The sequence below is a fragment of the Muntiacus reevesi genome, chromosome 7, assembly GCF_963930625.1.
Source record: "Muntiacus reevesi chromosome 7, mMunRee1.1, whole genome shotgun sequence".
In the NCBI taxonomy this organism is placed as follows: domain Eukaryota; kingdom Metazoa; phylum Chordata; class Mammalia; order Artiodactyla; family Cervidae; genus Muntiacus; species Muntiacus reevesi.
Genome location: NC_089255.1, coordinates 73,209,050 through 73,231,625, shown reverse-complemented (window position 1 = coordinate 73,231,625; position 22,576 = coordinate 73,209,050). Strand labels below are relative to the sequence as shown.

General features: G+C 37.3%; 1 protein-coding gene across 7 annotated transcripts in view; it reads right to left on the bottom strand.

Annotated features, from left to right (window-relative positions):
* SYNE2 (spectrin repeat containing nuclear envelope protein 2) overlaps positions 1-22,576 on the bottom strand; it is a 317,663-nt gene that overhangs the window by 171,755 nt on the left and 123,332 nt on the right. For all 7 annotated transcript variants that reach the window (XM_065941349.1, XM_065941346.1, XM_065941351.1 and 4 more), the window contains exons 28-36: positions 20,255-20,412; positions 19,288-19,435; positions 17,873-18,483; positions 15,244-15,423; positions 13,130-13,280; positions 2,959-3,117; positions 2,159-2,320; positions 1,162-1,263; positions 15-215 (exon numbers count right to left, since the gene is read on the bottom strand). In XM_065941349.1, the coding sequence (XP_065797421.1) occupies positions 15-215; positions 1,162-1,263; positions 2,159-2,320; positions 2,959-3,117; positions 13,130-13,280; positions 15,244-15,423; positions 17,873-18,483; positions 19,288-19,435; positions 20,255-20,412 (1,872 nt within the window). The remainder of the gene's footprint in view (positions 1-14; positions 216-1,161; positions 1,264-2,158; positions 2,321-2,958; positions 3,118-13,129; positions 13,281-15,243; positions 15,424-17,872; positions 18,484-19,287; positions 19,436-20,254; positions 20,413-22,576) is intronic.

The window sequence follows — 22,576 nt, the reverse complement described above, 5'->3', positions numbered from 1 at the left end:
TAGCTAGCAAGTACCTCTAGCTTAGTAAAGATCTCCAAGCTGTCGGAAGGGGACAAGGCATTTAAGAGAGACTCGGTCATTCCAATCTGGGTCTTGGCCTGGTCGAGATCCTCCCTCAGCTCAGCTGTGCTGCCACTGACTGCACCACAGGTGGATCCTCCTGTTAAACGCATTTTCACATGTTCTATCTTGTTCAAAATAGAAGACTCCATGACCTGAAATTATGAAACATGTGAAGTACTGTCACAGATTTGATTTAACTAGATTTTAAGACAACTGCATTGCTGAAGAATGAGTTGAAACTGCGTTCATTTCAATGTGAAATCATCTCTCTCTGATTTTCCCTTGTTCTACATGATGATACAACAGTTTAAACATTGCTGTTAAAAAAAAAAAGAGTAACATGAAAAACTGAAATTGACATTCTAATTTTTTTCTAAGAGAGTAACTGAATTCTTCCCCTTGAAACAAGTTTTATTTAGCATACCAGTTGAGGCACTATCTCATGGTGCTCATTGGAAAATAATATTAAAGCATATACATAAAAAAGTAAATAGCCAGCATTTACTGTTTATTATGTACACAGAATCATGGTAAGTATTTTATATACAAAATTCAGGCTTGAGAAGGATAAGCAACTTGCCCAAGACCACAAAGTTGGCAGGTGGCAGAGCAAGGCCCTCCCCCAGAAAGTTTGACTCCAGAGCTCATGTTCGGGTACTTTTGCATTTTGATTTAAGTAACAAATCTCTCCATACAACAGAAAATCACAGTTGGGGCAATATCTCTGTTTTTCTGTCTAACAACTAATAAACCTGGAATCATTGAGCCATATTACTCCCTCCTATGCCCAAGAACACTTATGAGGAAACCTTTGTTACTTTACATGGGAGCACAGTAACATCTCCCCTTCCACAAAAGAGGTCCGTGAAATAAGTGAATTAAGAATAAAACAATGCAAAAAATTACTCATTCTAAATTGGAACAAATATAATAAATTATGCTGACTGTTAAAAATTTTGTTGGACACAAATAAAGGTGAATCAAATAATGACCCTGTTTTTATTTTAGGTTTTAAGTTTTAGAATTCTGGTTTATAAATATTACTATTGAGGATAGAGAGCATTTTTAATTGCAACTTTTAAACAAAAATTCTCTTACCTGTAATTCAAGAGGTATTTCATTGCTTTGAAGCAGGAACTGTATTTTAGCCACTCTTTTAGAAAATTCTGAAGGTTTTTGTTCATGGACTTGTAACTCTTCCTAAAACACACAATGTCAATAGAAGATATATTTTTATTTTATACTTTATTTTCTGGTACCCGTGATTGTTACTGAAAATATTTAGCAACTAAAAGAGTTTTGAATTTTCCCTAACCACTTGATTTTTGACAGAGTCCTGGGAGATACAAAACTAAGTGTTTTCATGAGTCAGGCATATGTTATAACTGAGTGAAACACTCTGGCAATAACACATTTCAAAAGTCTTTTCCAAAAGTATAAAAATGGATATATAAACTTAAAAGTGAATAAACTGACCAAAGTTAGAGAAAAAAAGATTTGAAGCATCAGACTTGGTATATTGTAAAGTCATCATGCATGCATACATACATTTTTATATTACATTGAACCACATGTAACTGCATGACTCTCTTCCTCTCGTCCTCTGAGGCCATCCATGTGCCTATCCATATATACTTTTCTCTTAATAAAAAGACAGCTACCTGTTTCACTATTTTATGTCTCTTTGTTGAAATTCTTTTCCAAAAAACACTCTTTTCCAAGAGCCAGAGCGTAGCTTCTAGTCACTAGCTGCTGGTGGTCTAGTAGTTAAGATGCAGCGCCCTCACTACTATAGCACAGGTTCATTCCCAGCCACAGAACTAAGATCCTGCTTCAAGCTGCCACACACTTGACCCATCCCCGAGGTCACTTTTACCTATGAACCTCCAGGTTGTCTATGAACGCACATTAATACCTGCTAACATCTTCCTGGATTACCACAAAGAAGACAATGGAATTCAGGTCTCCCTTGAGGAATAAGGAAAGAAATAAAGGATTTCTTTGTGACTTCTCTATCCCTCTTCAAGAAAGCAAACTTGACAGTAAAATGCCAATGTCTATAAAAAGGACATATGTTCTATTTCTGTTCAATCACCTTCAGTTTTTCTGTTTCCTCTTCAGTCAGTTGATGTAATTCCAATTCTTGAAGGACCTTTTCAGTCCACTCATCAATTCCATTTTTTAAGTAAAAAAGTTTGTCCCATAAAGCTAGAGCTCGACCAAGATTTTCATAGTAGTCCTCTGTCTTCTCATTGATCTGCCATAGTTAAAAAATAAAAATAATACATTGAATGGTGAAAAGTATAAGAACCACTGTTTCAGTCAAACACAACTTTAAGATAAAATTTTAGATTACCTTTATTTGCTAAATTATTTGCTTTATTTACCAACAAAAATTTTGCTTTAATATACGATGTAGTTCATTATTCTACAAAAATAACTTAGCTGATTTGCTGCAGTTTATAAACAACTGAAAGAAATAGTCTTCCTCATTTCTAAACCACAATAATAAAAGAAGCTTTCAAAAATCCAGCTCAAAATATACAAATTCTTAATTTGTAATTCATAAAGTATCTTTACTACTCAACCAAAAATTAGTAAATAAATACAAAGCTGAACATCAATAACCTGCATAGATGAGTAATATATTAACTAGTTTATTTTAAATAAGTTGAGTATGCACTTGTAGATCTAAGAGTATGGACCCATTTCTTAATAGTACCTAACTCTGGGGTAAAGTTAAATTCAAAGTAATAAATTTTATATTATTTGAACATTTTTTTATAATAAGCAGTTTTGAACTTTGTAATTAGATAAAAACATTAAAGATGCAAAAGAAAAGATCAATTTAATTGTTATAAAGTAGAATTTCTAGTCAATCAAATTATCACTTACATCAAGCCATCTATCCACAATAATATTAGCCTCTTTCTCAAAAGGAGGCTCTTCAAAAGTTCTCATTTTATTTAGATGAAACTGCAGATTTTTGCAGATCTGGTTAATCTTGTCTACAACTTCTAAGTGTTCATTAAATTCTTCTTTAACAACTTCAATCTGTAAAAGTGATATGAAACGTGTTTTGATATACTGACACAAACCAGTAAGGCTTATTGTTCCACTTTTCAATGAAAAATTAGAATCCTGAACTTCTGGTTTAATAATAATCCTATACCCAAATTCCTCTGCAGGATGAAATATTTATAATAGTCTAAAACTATGTTTCTAGTCAAATGAAATAATATTCTACCCAAAAAGTCACCTCTATTCAGTGGTCTGAAAAATGACAGCTCCTAGACTGCTCCAACAGGAACCATTTTTGTAATTTTGAAGAATCTAAGTGCTCATCTGATTAAAACAGACAAAGCTCTAAAACATCAATAATATGACTTCTAGTTTAATCTTTCATGATTTTTTTTTTTTAATATTATTTTATTAGTTGGAGGCCAATCACTTCACAACATTTCAGTGGGTTTTGTCATACATTGACATGAATCAGCCATATAGTTACACGTATTCCCCATCCCGATCCCCCCTCCCACCTCCCTCTCCACCCGACTCCTCTGGGTCCTCCCAGTGCACCAGGCCCGAGCACTTGACTCATGCATCCCACCTGGGCTGGTGGTCTGTTTCACCATAGATAATATACATGCTGTTCTTTCAAAACATCCCACCCTCACCTTCTCCCACAGAGTTCAAAAGTCTGTTCTGTACTTCTGTGTATCTTTTTCTGTTTTGCATATAGGGTTATCACTACCATCTATCTAAATTCCGTATATATGTGTTAGTATACTGTAATGTTCTTTATCTTTCTGGCTTACTTCACTCTGTATAATGGGCTCCAGTTTCATCCATCTCATTAGAACTGATTCAAATGAATTCTTTTTAACGGATGAATAATATTCCATGGTGTATATGTACCACAGCTTCCTTATCCATTCATCTGCTGATGGGCATCTGGGTTGCTTCCATGTCCTGGCTATTATAAACAGTGCTGCGATGAACACTGGGATACACGTGTCTCTTTCAGATCTGGATTCCTCAGTGTGTATGCCCAGAAGTGGTATTGCTGGGTCATATGGCAGTTCTATTTCCAGTTTTTTAAGGAATCTCCACACTGTTCTCCATAGTGGCTGTACTAGTTTGCATTCCCACCAACAGTGTAAGAGGGTTCCCTTTTCTCCACACCCTCTCCAGCATTTATTGCTTGTAGACTTTTGGATAGCAGTCATCCTGACTGGCGTGTAATGGTACCTCATTGTGGTTTTGATTTGCGTTTCTCTGATGATGAGTGATGTTGAGCATCTTTTCATGTGTTTGTTAGCCATCTGTATGTCTTCTTTGGAGAAATGTCTGTTTAGTTCTTTGGCCCATTTTTTGATTGGGTCGTTTATTTTTCTGGAATTGAGCTTCAGGAGTTGCTTGTATATTTTTGAGATTAATCCTTTGTCTGTTTCCTCATTTGTTATTATTTTCTCCCAATCTGAGGGCTGTCTTTTCACCTTACTTATAGTTTCCTTTGTTGTGCAAAAGTTTTTAATTTTCATTAGGTCCCATTTGTTTATTTTTGCTTTTATTTCCAATATTCTGGGAGGTGGGTCATAGAAGATCTTGCTGTGATTTATGTCGGAGAGTGTTTTGCCTATGTTCTCCTTTAGGAGTTTTATAGTTTCTGGTCTTACATTTAGATCTTTAATCCATTTTGAGTTTATTTTTGTGTATGGTGTTAGGAAGTGTTCTAGTTTCATTCTTTTACAAGTGGTTGACCAGTTTTCCCAGCACCACTTGTTAAAGAGATTGTCTTTTTTCCATTGTATATCCTTGCCTCCTTTGTCAAAGATGAGGTGTCCATAGGTTCGTGGATTTATCTCTGGGCTTTCTATTCTGTTCCATTGATCTATATTTCTGTCTTTGTGCCAGTACCATACTGTCTTGATGACTGTGGCTTTGTAGTAGAGTCTGAAGTCAGGCAGGTTGATTCCTCCAGTTCCATTCTTCTTTCTCAAGATTACTTTGGCTATTCGAGGTTTTTTGTATTTCCATACAAATTGTGAAATTATTTGTTCTAGTTCTGTGAAAAATACCGTTGGTAGCTTGATAGGGATTGCATTGAATCTATAGATTGCTTTGGGTAGAATAGCCATTTTGACAATATTGATTCTTCCAATCCATGAACACGGTATGTTTCTCCATCTGTTTGTGTCCTCTTTGATTTCTTTCATCAGTGTTTTATAGTTTTCTATGTATAGGTCTTTTGTTTCTTTAGGTAGATATACTCCTAAGTATTTTATTCTTTTTGTTGCAATGGTGAATGGTATTGTTTCCTTAATTTCTCTTTCTGTTTTTTCATTGAATCTTTCATGATTTGAACTCCCACATCATCTCTAACATAGAAGGTGAAACACTATCAAAAGGCCAACGATTTTAAACTACAAAATAAAATTTGAGCATTGAGTAATGCAATTCTAATGTTTCCACTCAATTTACTAAGCTTACACAAGCAGTTTTAATGATTATATAAAACTTGAAAATAGTGATTTCTCATAAATAAAACACTAAAAATTATATCCTCATGGGGGACAGGACTTCCATTTCTTGGAATACGCAGTGAACATAATTTTCCTTATTCCCATTAAGTACAACTAAAAACCCTGGACATCACCTACAAAACAGACTTAATAAAACTAAAAAGTGAGATCAAGGAGGGAGAATGGCTGGGGGTATCAGCTCCTGAAGCCAGCCTGGTGATGAGTTCCCTGAATTTTCGTTTTCCCTTGCATATTCCAGAGTGTGTGCTGGAGAAGTCAGAACCTGGTAATATCCACGCGTACAAACCAAGAAAAATCTTTTCTCTTCAGCCAAAGAACCAGGAATAGGACAACACAGCAAAACAGAAAACTTTTAGGAAATACCCACTGGAACAAAATCCCTTAGAAAACACGTGGCCTAACCCCATCCTGTACCAGCAAAGGTCAAGCAGAGAGCCTAGATCACCAACATCTCCAGGTAGTAACAGGAGCCCCACTGTCCCCCAGCAGGAAAAAGAAGACCAGGTAAAGCTCAGACTTTCATTCCTGCTGAGCAGTGACAGACAGACAGACAGACAGACAGACAGACACACACACACACATACACACACACACTCATGATGTCAGGGATGGCTACATAAGGAGCTGTAAGGAGGATCCAGGGAGGTAGCAGTGGAACCTTGCAGAAAGCAAGAATGCCCACCCTCAACCAGTAACAAGAAAGCCTCTATTTCGGGTGCCATGAAATTGTCTTTATTTGTGGACAACATGATTATCTATGTCAGAAAGCCCACAGAATCTACAAAAACAGCCCTAGAACTGATAATGTTGGTTCAGGAAGGTCACAGGATACAAGATAAACATATAAAAATAGACTGCATTTCTCAGTTGTAATATATAGTGAAACTGTATGTAACTTTGCTTTGTATTTTCCAAGTCTCCTGTAAATGTGTTATCAAACTTTGATAATTAAAAAAGAAAAAAAGGGAAAAAAATCCAAAACTCAGGGGAAAAGACATGCACAATATTCAGAGAAAATTCAAATTCAAAGAGATATATGCCTCCCAATATTTACCACAGCACTATTTACAACAGCCAAGACACAGAAGCAGCCTAAATGTCCATCGACAGAGGAATGGATTAAGAAGATGTGGCACCTATATACAATGGAATACTACTCAGTTATAAAAAAATGAAATAATGCCATTTGCAGCAACAAGATGGACCTAGAAATTATCATATAAGTGAAGTAAGTCAAACAGAAAAAGACAAATCTCATATGATATTACTTGTATGTGAAATCTAAAAAAAAAAAAAATGATACAAATGAACTTATGTACAAGACAGAAACAGACTCACAGACATAGAGAACAAACTTAGGGTACCAAAGGGGAAGGGAAACGGGGAGGGATAAATTAGGAGTCAGCGATTAGCAGATACACACTACTATATAGCATAACCAATAGATAACCAACAAGGTCCTACTGTACAGCACGGGGAACTATACTCAACATCTTGTAATAACCTGTAATGAAAAAGAATCTGAAAAAAAATTTTTAAATCTACTGTATTTCTTTACACTAACAATGAATACATGGACACTAAAATTTTTAATATAATATCATCCACAATTACTCAAAAATAAAATAGCTGTAAATCTAACAAAACATATACAGTGATTATATGCTGAAAACTATAAAATGCCAATTAAAAAAATCAAAGATTTAGATAAATGCAGACACATACTAAGTTCATGGATCAGAAGACAACATAGTAAAACTATCAATTTTCCTGAAACCAATGGACAAGTTTAATACAATTATTATCAAATCCTAGCAGCATTTTTTGTAGATGTAAGACAGGATTATTTTAAAATTTATTTGGACTAATAAAGGAAGTATAATAGCTAAGACATTTGAAAAAAGTGGGAAGTTTACTTGATTTTAAAACTTATCATGTAGGTACAGTAATAAAGATTATATCAATTGGCAGAGGGGCAGACACATAGATCAATAGATCAAAGTGAACCCAACAAATAACGCAACTGATTTCTCACAAAGATGAAAAAGTAATTTAAGGGAGAAATGGGAATCTTTTCAACACATGGTGCTGGAGCAACTGGACATTTACAAACAAAAACATGAACCTTGACCAAAGTTTCATACCTTATACAAAAACTGATTCAAAATGGATGACGAACTTAAATGTCAATCATAACACCATAAAACTTCTAGAAAAAGAAATAAGAGAAAATCTTCGGGATCTTGTGCCAGGCAAACAATTCTGAGACTTTGACATCAAAAGTACAATCTATAAAAGGAAAAACTGATAAACCAACCTTTACCAAAATTTTAATCTTTTGTTTGCAAGGACCCTGTTAGGGAGGTAAAAAGGCAAGCTACAGTTTGGGAGAAAATATTTGCAAACCATATATCAGACAAGTGACCAGTGTGTAGAATATATATGCATATATAAATGCTCAAAACTCGACAGTTAAAAAAAAAATCTAATTAGAAAATGAGCAAAAGATATGAAAAGAGATTTCTGCAAAGATGACATTCAGATGGGAAATGAGCACAAGAAAAGCTGATTGATACCACTAGCAATTAGGAAAATGCCAATGAAAACCACAGAGCGATACCACTACATGTGTATCAAAATGACTAAAACAAAAAGACATCTAATGCTGGTAAAGATGTGCAGAAACTGGATCCCTCATACATTGCTGGTAGGAATGTAAAATGGTACAGCCACTCTGGAAAGCAGTTTGAAAAATTAACACACAACCCAGGAACTATACTCCAGGGCATTTATCCCTGACAAATAAAGACACACACACACACACACACACACCCCCTATACCAATATTTATAGCAGCTTTATAAATATAAAGTTTTATATTTATAACAGCTCAAAACTAGAAACAATCCAGACGTCCTTTGGAAGTGACCATTAAACCAGCTGTGGTACATTCATACCATGGAATCCCACCCAGCAAGAAAAGAGAACAAATTATCAATGTATGGAAGAGTCTGGACGAATCTCCAGAAAACTATGCCAAATGAAAATAACCAATCCCTAAAGGTTATGTTTTAGGTTTCCCTGTGGCTCAGCTGGTAAGGAATCCACCGGCAATGTGGGAAACCTGGGTTTGATCCCTGGGTTGGGAAGATCCCCTGCAGAAGGGAAAGGCTACCCACTCCAGTATTCTGGCCTGGAGAATGCCATGGACTGTATAGTCCATGGGGTGGCAAAGGTTATGCACTGTATGATTTCATTTATAAAACATTTTTTGCAATGACAAAATTACAGAAATGAAGAACATATTAGTGGTTGTGAGGAGGTGGGAGCAAGAGGGAAATGGTAGGGCTATAAGATGACCACACCAGGTACCATGTGGCGATGGAAGTGTTCTTTCTCTTGATTGTATCACTGTCTGCAACCTGGTTACAATATTGTACCATAGTTACACCAGACATTACCATTGGGAAAACTTAGTAAAGGGTACACAGGATCTCTCTGTATTATGTCTTATAACTGCATGTGAATCTATAATTATTTCAAGTTAAAAGTTCAATTTAAAAAATGAAATTTACTTAAACGTTTTAAATGAAAAAAAACAAAACAAAACTGGGCAGTCTCTGTCTCCTGACCTGAAGTTGACTAACACTTTGGCAGAGTGGAGATGTAGACTCTGGTGTTGTTTTTTTTCCTACCCATTCAGGACATTTTACATTGAGCATAATACACACTTGTTCAATTAAATGAAAAAAAAAATGCATATACATATATATGTATGTATCCTGTTTTTTATTACATTCAAAGAGCTTTGTTGTTACACTGACACAGGCCATTAGTGGGTGATGATAAAAGCAAGAGCAGGAGAGGACACCTCTAGTATTGACAGGAGCTGCAGGTTTTATCCTACAATGAATGGAAGGAGTAAATAAAGGAAACCAGATACCTCTGACATTTCCCAAACTTTAATAGTCCCCTGACATTCTAGCCTTCCAGTCTTACTTTTGCACTTCTGCCTTTCATTAAAGAGAGTGGAAATTCGGCACCATACCCTAGATAAACATCCAGGTTTCTATGGTTCTTAAGGACAAAAGTTCTCAGTGGTATCATATTTCAGCCACTGGTGCAAAGTATCATGGAGATACACATACCAGAGGTCGACTGTTTCTCAAGACCATACCTAAGTCATCACAAAATTAATGGAGAGTTACATTAACAGCTGGTACCACAATTTGCTTTTTCCAGACAGGTAAAAAAAAAACATTAGAGAAAATGATCAAACACAAGTGTACTTCTACATCTCCCATACAAAATGATACATTATTTCAGCAAATATACAAAGATACCATGCGAGATATAAGATTCTCAATCTAGTAGTAAAAACCTGGACATTTATACATTTCTTTTTTTAATATACATTTCTTAAGTATAATTACTTGTTTCATTAATTACAAGATATTCTTGTGAGTAAATCTTTACACTTGAGAAACAGGTATAAAGTTAGCCATTTTTTACTTCTACAATACACGTTTCAAATATGTCTTCAGTCAGGGAAGACAATAATATGATTGAAATACAACTTTGTAATCAGATAGGCTGAGCTAAAATAATAATTCTGTCACTTATTAGCCATATAATCTTTGGAAAGTTATTTAACCTCTATCCTTACTTTATTTCTTTGTTTACAGAGAAAGTTGCTAACCTGTCCAGCCAAGCTGGGTGTGGGGGGCAGGGGGGTGATAAGGTTATGCCATCACAGTGGGCCTGGTAGGTGGAACATCAAGCCAGAGAGGATTATTCTCAAGACTTAAGGTTTACTTTTGTTTGTCTTGTTAGGTTTTGGACTTACCTGGGGGGACCCAATACTTCTTTCCTCTTTTCTATTCCTCTATTTTGAAGTGGATGTCTATTCTATACCTGTCCCACCACTATATTTTTGAAAGCATATAATTTGTTTGGTTTCATGGGTTCACAGCTGCAGTGTATACTAAAGTGAATAAACAGAAATCTCAATTAAACAGAGTCAGGAGACCAGATGGGGTAGCAGAGCCCAATAGGAAGAAGAAAGATCCCTTTATCAGCAAGGCCTTAGCCAATGAAAGGCCATGAACTGTTTACTGCTGGCTGCCCAACTTCCTTTTCCCCCATATAAAAGCATTCTCCTTTCATTGCTGTGTGAGGACCTGCACATGACTTCAATAGTTGCAAACCCCAAAATGCAATTCTATGTTGATCCTGAACGAATCCCTCTTTACTGGTGGAATTTCTGTCAGTCTATCTGTTTTAGATAAACAAGAAGAATTTCCCTCAAAATGAAACGAACCTTAAGTTTCACTCATATCTAATTTAGATGAGATGCTGGACTTTGCTGGAGAAAGTTAAGACTTCTAGGGCTACAGACATATGTATACCTATGGCTGATTCATGTTGATACATGGCAGAAACCAACACAATATTATAAAGCAATTCCTCCCATTAAAAATAAATTAATTTTAAAAAGACTTCTAGGGCTTATGGGAAAGAATGAAAAACTTTACATGTAAGAAGTACACGTTTTGGGTCAAGGGCAGAATGTTATAAACTGTGAAAACTGTCTTCAGAAAGATACGAAACAAATCTATAAGTTGTTTATAAGCCTCCGCACAGTCTATGGTAATTTTTTTTTAATACAGCCCAAGTGGAAAAAAGACAATAGGCATTAGAGGGGCTAATTATGGCAGAGGGATCAAGACCTGAACCTAGATTCCCAGCAGAAGGACTCACCCAGGAGAGGGGCTTACTGCCTGAAGGAGAAAGAAGTTTTATTAGTCAGATAAATAACTTGCCCAGAAAGCATACTGTACCATTAATGGGTTGATTAACTACTAGGCACTCTGCAGGCCCTTTACAGATGCTACCTCACCTAATCAGGAAAGCAGTAGCTTTCTGCTGGTAACAGGATCCCACTTAATGGGACAAAGGCAGGACTTCAGGACTGGGGAGGAGTCACACAAACCAAGAATAGCTGCAAGTCAAGAGGGATTTGCTCTTTGGTCAGTTTGAAAGGCAGGGACTCAGGATCTGTGAGTATCTAAGGCAGAGACCTGGATCCTGAAACAAGAGCACAGGCTGGAAAATGGATGCTGGGGGCGGAGTAGAAAAGTAGCTGTGTAAACTGGGACATGTTTTAGACAAAGACTGAATTGTCCTTAAGAATCTGGTCTACAGGCATACCTCAGAGACCTTGCAGGTTTGGGTCCAGACCATGGAAGTAAAGGAAGTATTGCAATAACACAAGTCATGTGAATATTTTAGTTTCCAGACACATTTAAAATTTTTGTTTACATTACACTGCAGTCCATGATGTGTGCAATAGCATTATGTCTTAAACAATGTACATACCTTAATTTAAAAATACTTCACTGCTAAAAAAAACTCTGACCATTCTCTATAACTTTAGCAAGCCACAACCTTTGCTGGTGAAGGGTTTGAAATACTGCGAGAATTACCAAAATGTGATACAGAGACACAAAGAGAAAATGCTGTTGTAAAAATGGTATCGATAGACTTGCTCGACAAAGGGTTGTCACAAACTTTAAATTTGTAAAAGACACAATAAAGTGAAGTCTAATAAAACGAAGTATGTCTGTATATAAGCTTCATTAATGTTGCTCTCAGTCATTGGAAAGTTTAATAAAATTGCTTTCTAACAGCCAGGTGTATGAAGTAGATGGTATTTCACACATCCCTCTGACAGCACTTTAGTATAGAGTACTCAGAAAACCAAGAGGAGATGTAATTTTCTGGTGTCTAAGAATACAGTGTAACATATTCTTTTCTAAGTATTCCATTCTTCTGCCACTCTGGTTGATAACCACATAAAATCATAGAAAATGATGACATCTAGTGTCCAAAAGTATAATTCTTCTTAGACTATAAAGTTGTAATTGGCAAGGCTATTAACACAGATGGAGCAACTTAGAGATAAGCTCACACATCTTTACAGAAAGCGAAGAAATAAAAAGATAATCTTTTCTTTATCCACTCAGTTCAGTTCAGTCGCCCAGTCGTGTCCGACTCTTTGTGACCCCATGAATTGCAGCACGCCAGACCTCCCTGTCCATCACAAACTCCCAGAGTTTACTCACTAACAACCGATGTTAGGGTTGGTAGTACACTAGTACACTTTTCTCTTTCCTAGTACACTCTTCTCTTAAGGCTATAGTGAAGTCAGGTTCTTCTTAGGTAGAAAGTCAGTGCACAGACTGTTCCAACCTTTCAGCAAGGGCAAGCCCAGACTCCAACAGAACCATATCACCAATATCAAAACCCAAACAGATGCAACCCAGTATTAACTTGGGGACCAACTTTTTTTCAAGCCCTGGGGATAAATTCAATAAATTCTTGTATACGTGGTAAAACAGAGTCACTAATAACTACCTTTAAACTACATTTTGAAAATGATTTCACTGATAACCTTCCCTCTATTGTCAGGCTTGCAATCGAGGACGCTGTGTAAAGCTTCCTTTAGAATTTGGACTCACCTCTGCTATCCTTTTCTTCAAGTTCTCCTTTCCCATGTAGGAAGCCTGCAGGGAGATGACATTCTCTTCTTTTTGAATCAATGTTGTCAGGACACTTTTAAAATTCTGATACTGTTTTAAGAGCTCCAAAACTCTTTCACATTGGTCAAGGCTATGAGAAAAATAACACGACTAAATTTCTGAAAGTTATAAAACCATTCTTTCTCTTTGTAGTATGCTATAGAAATAACCTAATAAGTTATAGAAGGATTTTTCTTCTAGACATGGTTTATAATATTGTTTTACAATGTAACCCAAGAATGATGGTGTATTTAATTATTTGACAAATCAAAGGTCTAAATAAGGACTGGATTACTATTTTCACCAGGTCAATATTAAAAAGTTACCAGATGTAAGCTCCAGACAGAAACATAGGATTTATAACCTTAAGGAATCAGTACCTCGATTTCATCATTAACTAAAAAATATCTTGGAAAATGATGCCTCTTTAGCATTATTTTTGGATATTGTTTCAGTGCTAATCCAATACGATTCAATGTCTAATTCAACTCATTACAGATTTTAGCCTTTTTAAAAAAAAAACAACGCTTAAGTAGAAGAGATGTTGCGGCAGTTAAAAGACAGCTGGTTTCTATTTATGGCTGGGTAAAATTAGTCATGTGACCTTAAGTAAATTACTCAGGCTCTGTGGACCTCACTTCCTTCCTCTGTAAAATCCAAGAGTGGACTAGATCAAACACCACAGACAGGCTTCATCTTGAATACTGTATACTGAGGTTCCAGCAGGAAGCAGAAGGCATACTCAGATGGAGTTCTGTGGCGGGAGGACCTCTGAGGATGGAGTTAAGGGAAACCACAGCGGAGCTGAGGCACCTACAGACTAAACCTTTCCAATAACAGAGGCACCACCTGGCCTCCAGAGGAAAGAGGAAAGTGCCCTGAGCCCAAGAGGGAGGCAACAAGAGCGGTCAGAACCTCTGAGAAAAGGGCGGGGGTTAAGGCCACCTTGATTTCTCTCTCTTCTTGCTCACGAATTTCCTACTAGTCCCTCCCACTTCCTAACCCAGCTGGAACCCTTGGCTTGAGTGGTACGGTCCCTAGAATGGTCAGCCCTCCCGGCCGCTCCCACCCTCAGGCAGAAAGGAAAGGAAGATAAGGGTGGAGACTATCCAGCTGCACTGCCAACCGGGACTGGCGAGCGCTGACTGCTACAAGATTAGGAAAACTTCCGAGCCTTGTCCAGGCTCTGTAGGAAAGACAGTGGTAATTGACTGACAACACCTGTCAATCAAGTGGAGAGGAGTGGGAGAGTAAAGCCCCCAACTCTCAAAGACATCTACGCCCTCATCCCTGGATCCTGGGAACACCTTATATACCTAGCAAAAGGAACTCTGCAGATGTGACTAGATTAAGGAACTTAAAGTAGGGACATTGTCCTGGATTATCTGAATGGGTGCAGTATAATGACAAGGCCCTTATAAGACGTAGATAGGAGGGTCAGAGTCAGAAGGAGATGCGATAACAAAAGCAGAGATGAAAGAAAGACAGAGATTGAGATCTGAAGATGCTACTCTGCTGGCCTTAAAGTGGAAGGGGACACAAGCCAAGGAATATAACAGGCAGCCTCCAGAAAAGGGAAAAGGCAAGGAAACAGATTCTCTCCTAGAGATCCCAGAAAGGAACCCAGCTTGATTTTAGGTCTTCCAACCTCCTAACTGTATGATAAGTTTATGTTGCCTTTAAGCCACTACATTTGTGGTCATTTTATGTTGCCTTTAAGCCACTACATTTGTGGTCATTTATTACAGAAGCAACAGAAAACTAATACAAGTAGGGCAATAGTAATTATAAATACACTATATATACTTGTCCTCTAACCTTTTAAATTCATTTGCCCATAACCTAGGATTCCAGGTCTTGCCCCAGACATTGGCCTAGTGAGCTTACTGTGAAACTCTTAAGTTGGCTTCTCCTTGAGGCTGAAGGACTGTGTTATCAACATACAAATTCCAAAAAGTTAACTGTGCCACAGACAATTTTTCAGATTTGGGAGAGTTTTTCTTTTAATTCTCTATTTCAAAATTTTAGCAGGTGGAGGAATTTCTTTTCCTTACCATTCTGTGACCAAGGTTTTTGCATTCTCCCACAAGACTGCTGTGTCCTGGCACCTTTGACTCAGGGCTTTGTCTCTGCCATCTTTGAACTGCGGAAGAGAATTCACCATTTCTTGCAAGTGTTTCTTCTCTTCTTCATATTCATCTAGGTCCTTATCCAGTCTGATTAACGATTTTCTCCTTGAACATGAGAGAGAAAAGTTTAACTGCCAAGTATCAATACTGGCCAATTTTGATTCAATTCAAATATGGGTAATTCGTGGAGCACACTAACTTTAAGTTGCCCTTATGAGATTTATGCCAAGATCACACATTCCTATGACAGAGTTCAGGAGGATCTGCATTTCCAGAACTAGTTTGTGTTTTAAATAGAACAGACATACAAAACCATGAGTAGTAACATTTCTCAGTGATGAATACACTTATAAAGGGTGTATATATGCATATGAGAAAAAAGAAAGAGAATATGTGTGCATGGGTGGAATAGAAAGGATGATATGGAGAGAAGAGACAGATGGCAGAACACTGCAAACCCCTCAGGCAGAGCACAAGGGGGTAAAAAGAAAGGGGAATGCAAATGTGTACAAAAAGCCCCCCAAAACAAAGAAGAGTCATTTGAACTAAGAGTTTTAACGCAAATTAACCCTGGCAGGGCTAACTCCACTTGCTTAGGTCTAAATTGCTTTTATCAGATACTCTCTCTGTCTCTACTTCCTCTCTTCCAATTCTCTACTGAATCCACTCCAGTAAGGCACTCACTCCTTCAAGACTGCTTGTCAAGCTACCCAGTAACTTTCACATTGCTAATCCCATGTCCCAATCTCCATCATCTCCTTCCTTCAACAATAGGCAGCATATGACACAGCTAATAGCTTCTCCCCACTGAAAGGCCTTTTCACTTGACCTCCAGGATTCTCTTGACTTCCCTTCAAAATCATTGCAGACAGTGACTGCAGCCATGAAATTAAAAGACACTTGCTCCTTGGAAGAAAAGTTATGACAAACAAAGACAGGATTACTTTGTAACATGCATATGCAAACCTAGAGACATTACTTTGCCGACAACGGTCCATATAGTCAAAGCTATGGTTTTCCCAGTAGTCACATGTGGATGTGAGAGTTGGACATAAAGAAAGTTGAGCACCAAGGAATTGATGCTTTTGAACTATGGTGTTGGAGAAGACTCTTGAGAGTCCCTTGAATTGCAAGGAGGTCAAACCATCAATCCTAAAGGAGGTCAATCTTGAACATACACTGGAAGGACTGATGCTGAAGTTGAAGCTCCAATACTTTGGCCACCTGATGTGAAAAACAGACTGATGCTGGGAAAGATTGAGGTAGGAGGAGAAGGGGACAACAGAGGATAAGATGGTTGGATGGCATCACCAACTCGATGGACATGAATTTGAGCAAGCTCTGAGAGATGGTGAAAGCCTTCTCTGTAAAAGTGTGCCTCATGACCACTTTTGAATTGTAACCACCTCCTCCTTCTCTGCTTAAGTTTTCCCCGCAGCCTTTATCACCAGTGCACATACTGCATATCTTCTTCTTTCCACTAGATAATAAGCTCTACAAAGGGCAAGAATTTGTGTCTGTTTTGTTAACTGCTATATCCCCAGGACCTAAAACAGTGCCTGGCTTGTTCTATTGATAACTCAATTAAAAATTAAAGCAACTTACCATCTATCAACATGTAGTTTTCACTTACAAATTAATATTTATTACTAATTTATGTATAAATCTATAATAAATGCATTAACAATCAATAACTAAATCAGTTCCATGCCTCATTAAGAACTGGAGCACTGCAGAAACAGACATTGACATGGAGAGCTCAGGGAGATTTCAGAGGGAAGAGCTTAATCAGCTAAAGAGCCTGGGAGAGCACTGAGCCTGGATTAGAGGTGGACAGAAGAAGAGCCAGGAAAAGGGAGAGGTTTAGAAGGGGGAGGGGCACTCCACAAAAGTAACTCTTTTGCAAGCTTTTGCTAACCTTTTCATTTTCAGGCTCTGAATGCCAGAATTAGAGCAGCAGCACTCACATAGAAGGCTGCCAACTTTGGAGACTCTCCAAAGTCAACACTAACTTCAGTTTACCTATTAAGCTCAGTCCCCCACATTCCCACTCAGTCCCCCACCTAATCCTGCTGGGAAGAGGGGGAGGGACCCAAATACTGAAGGAAGAAGTAAGGACAAGGTGGCATGTGCATCTTCCACTTGTCTATCATCAAATGTGTGTAGTTTCCCAAGACTCCCCCCATCAAGAGAACTCCATAATAAATACACAGCAGTCAAGAGACTTTTCAGTAACTCATGGATCTTATACATGTCTTTTTTCACTCTTCCTTCATCCAGAAGAATGAAAACTTTAAAGAAAAAAATTATTTCCCTATCAAACTGAAAAAAAAAGAAAAAAAATTACATAACACTTTGTAAAGGCATAATATCAACAAAAAGGAAGTTTGTCTGAAAAGTCTACAAAAACGAATGCTGAACACTGAATAGAGGAGGATGGAACAGAAGTTGAAAGACATAGGAAGCATTTGTTTCACCTAATGGATCTTGAAAAAAAAACAACAACAACAACAGAAGAATGTCATCTTGCATGGAGATGGATAAAAATACCTACCTTTGCTTTATTGCTGGAACAGTAGGATCCTTCAGGCCAATTTTACTGATTTGATTGTGCACTTCTTGAATATTTTTCAGGAGTTCATCATTCTTAAAAATACAAGCCCCTAGTAATTTGTCTTCTTCAGTGACTTCCTCCTGCCCACCAGAACAATGTGTCTCAGATAAGTTTTTGGACAAAGCATCCAGAAGGTTTTCACAGGAGGTGCTTTCACCCTGTTCAGAGTCTTTAATGCTTATACCAAGCATCTTGAAATGCTCATCCAAATGTCTGGCCTTGTCTCTCATCTGATGAATTTCCCTCTCTCTATCTTCCACCGTCAAAGTATTTGCTGGTACCACCTGTGAATCTGAGGCTGAATGGTCTGTAAGAAGCTCACCAGAGAGTTCAGTTGCTCTCAGAGAAGCCAAAAAGTCTTCCAGAGCTTTGAGAGCATCTTTACTCTTCTGTACTCTGTGGTTCATTTCTTCCAGTTGTGTTCTGTGTTTCAGGATAATATTCTGTGCTGCATGCAGGTCATGGGGGTGTAATTCCTTTAATGCAAAGTTGCCTGACTGTCCCAAATTCTTACATGTTTCAATCTGTTTTACTATGGAATCTTGGATATTCTAAAATAAAGGCAATAAGAAAAGCTGAAAGACTGAGGTAGAAAAAAGAAAGACTGTATAACAGAAACTAACCCAGAATTATGTCACTAGATTTGATCTAGAAAATTGCTTCTCAATTTAACCAAGGTTGACAGTTTTGACAGAAGGAACATTTTAATTACAAATGATCCAATGACCCAGTTGTTTTCTTATCTGATAGCCTTCCTGATGTTTTGGTCTCCAAAAGAAAAGAGGTATATCAAATTACTGATGCAATGAAAATAATTACAGATTGATCTGCTGAGAGATCTGTTTATAATTTGAAAAATAAAACAAATATTTTCAATTTAAGATGAGATTTGGAATAAGCAAACTACAGAATATGACAATTTAAGCATATGAATCTATACAGATATTTAGGATTTCAGTCACTGGAGTAGGCATTCATTACCAAGTCTTCATTTATTTAAAAGCTCTTTATTTTGTATTGGGATATAGCCGATTAATAATGCTGTGATGGTTTCAGGTGAACCGTGAAGGGACTCAGCCATACACATAGCTATATCCATTCTCCCCCAAACTCTCAGCAAAACTTCATTTTTAATTCAAAGAAAATACATTATTATTTACTCCAAGGTAACTAATTCTGAACTGGCAAGGACTTAAAGAGTTGAGAAATAAATAAGTCTATATTATTGGAGGTTTTTCTGTCATGGTTTATATTCTAAAGAAATACTATTGATGTTTAATAAAAAATCCATAAACATATATAAATCTCTGAAGAACGGATAATTCCATAAATATACTGTGAAAATTTACACTTACCCTCAGGTTTTGATAAATGTCATCAGCATCAGTGAGATGAAATTCCTGAATGGCCATTTCACAGAGCAGTAGGTCTGTGTTGCAGAGAAGCAGCGCCTCCCTCTCCACGGGTAACACCATCTGCAGTACAGCCTCTAAAGACTCCATTCTGGGTGAAAAATAAGCCAGACATTAGGGGGAAACACAGCAGAAAATTATCCTATAAAACATATCAATGCCATTATTAACCAAGAACAGAAAACAATTATTTGATGAAAATACACACAATAATATGCATAGATTATCACATTAAAAAGTCAAACCCAATGATCCACAATGGCAAAGAATGAGCTATTTGCTATACCCAAGTATTTTTGATAATTTAACTGATACTGCACTAAACGGAAAACTGGTGTAAAACATACTAAGCTTTTCCCTCCCTTTTGACATCAAATACTTGGATGTAATTGAACCTTGCCTTGGTGACAAAAAAACTCATATAAATACTAATTATTTGATTAGTGGGAATATAATAGCCTTCAAAGACTAAGCTAATTAATAACTTGAAATGTGTGAATCTGGGTAAGTAGAATGTAGACTCCGAGCCTCAGTTTCATCTGATGTCAAGTGGGTAGATGTGCTGGAATACGTAAAGAAAAAACAACAGCATTCTCATTCTAGAAATGAGGAAATCAAGGCCCAGAAGTCATGTGACGTGCCCAAATTCAGGCTCAAAGAGAGACAGTGGGAAGCACAGCCTTTGGAACTCAATAGACTTTAAGTTCCACTTTAGTTTCTGCCTAGTGTGGCTTGGTTTTATGATTTAACCTCCTTCAATAGCAGTTTCCTCATCAGCTTATCTTATGGCTGCTGTGACAATTAAATAAAATAACACACTTAGTAAATATAATACTAAACTTTCTTAAAACAGCATTAACAAATTCAGCAAATTTAGTACATGCATGGTTAATAGATCCCAGAATGATACCTGGACTTAAGAGTCATCTGAAGCTCTCTTTCTTTCTCCTTTAATTTGTCTCTTGCCTTAACTATAAAAGGCTTCTTAATGTCACTCTCAAGCTCTTCTAACTTCAATGAAGTGATTTCAAACTCTTTCCAGCAAGCATCAGTTTCATTTTTTAAGACCTGTGTGGAATACATAATTTATTAATGAATGTGTTAATAGGCACAATTTTTCTATTCTTACAAAATGAAACATTCACAACTATGGGCACAGTTTCACATGAAGATACATTTGAAAAGATATCTTCCAACCATCTATAAGTAAACTGTCCTTCAGGGAACAATTACATTAACTGTGCTCTCAGAGGATCCACTGAAAGAAGTCAAGGGAATCAGCAACACGACTTTTTTTTTCCATTTATTTTTATTAGTTGGAGGCCAATTACTTTACCTGCAACATGACTTTCAAAGAATCCAACCCCCTTCCTGAAGTGAGATACTCAGAATACAACTCAGAAAGACACACAGAGAAGGAATGACAGATATTCTTTAAGATATTCTAGTTTTCTCTAGATGATTCTCTTTAGTTTATTCCTTAAACTAAAACTGCAGCAAAACAGAATCATTTCTGTCAAATGAGAAGTGAATAAAATTAATTTATGATTTATTATCAAACATCTAAAATTCTATACCATTCCAAATCTTTATCTTCGTTCTATTTTTTCAAAAGAAGGCACTACTATAAAATCTGAGTGTTCATCAGCATCATTTGTCCTTCACTTTCCCCAAGGATTAGTACAGTTTTTCTAATCAACTTATTATTCAGTCACAGGAGTAAGGTCTCAAGGTGATTTCTTGATTGTGATGAAAACCTGCTAAATTCATCACCTGAACAACAGAGATTTTCACACGTGAATTTTGCTTGTTCAGATAGAAAATATAAAGAAGCCATTTGGTAGAATGTGAGTCAGGAACTGGCATCTTCGAAGGAAGATAACTAGAAAATATCAGAGGCATTGAAGGAAGAACCCATGGTCTTTTCTCCAGTGGATATGCCTTCTCTAAGGGTTCACGCTAATGTACCTCCAAACATACAAGGGTGCTGCACGGGAATGCCGATTATCTTCTAAATAAGAAACATACTTTAAAAAATTAATTAATTAATTTTTGGTTGTACTGGGTCCTCATTGCTGTGCATAAGCTTTCTCTAGTTGCAGCAAGTGTGGGGTTACTCTCTAGTTGCACTGCAGGGGTTTCTCTCTGCAGTGGCTTTTCTTGTTGCAGAGCGTGGGCTCTAGGGCAAGTAGGGTTCAGTATTTGCAGCACATGGGCTCAGGAGTTGCAGCTCTTGGGCTTATCTGCCCCGTGGTATGTGGAATCTTCCCAGATCAAGGATCAGAACCCACGCTCTCTGCATTGGCAGGCAAATTCTCAATCAGTGGACCACCAGGGAAGTCCAAGGAAGATATTTATTTGTAGAACTTACAGGGTATTCCCACCACTAGATTGTTTTTTCTGCAGCTCCTGAGTCAGACACAATACTTCCTCTGAAGGCTCTCCATAAGATCACCCATCACGTACTGTGAACACTCCCTCCACTACCTGCCCCCTTCCTTACTAACCAACATCAAACAGATAATGTGACAATTAGTTAATATGATAGCTGGCTGAAACAGAAATTCAGAGAGGCTGATTTTTCACATATCCTTCATTTCAGAGCAAACCAGAAGGTGTATTGGTTGAAATAACCTTCAAACATACTGTTTCAACCAATTCATCTGAAGCCTTCATCTCCATCCCAAACACAATCCAAACTTCTAATTTGATAAAATATCAAACTAGAGCATGAGCAATAAATAAGGACCTGGAACCAAACTCTTTACTGGGTTTGGGTGTCTTTCTGAAAATGGGTGACAGAAGATTCTTCAGAAACATCTAGCATCTGGGACCTCAACAAAAATGGTGGTATAATATTTAGGGTGTCTTTATTTTCTATATTTAGGGTGCTACTATTTTCTTTTGTAATAAACATTTTTTATGATTTCTTAAAAGATTTATTTTTATGTATTATTTGTTTTTGGCTGCTCTGGGTTTTCATTGCTGCCTGTGGGCTTTCTCTAGTTGTGGGCACCAAGGCTACTCTCTAGTTGTGGTGGTTTCTCTCGCTGTGGAGCACAGACTCTAGGCACACAGGCTTAGCTGTCCCATGGCATGCAGGATCTTCCCAGACCAGGGACTGAACCCATGTCCCCTGCACTGGCATGCAGATTTCTAACCACTGGACCACCACGGAAACCCTATGGTGGTATTATTTTCTAATAAAAGATAAAACTCCTCTAGTAACATT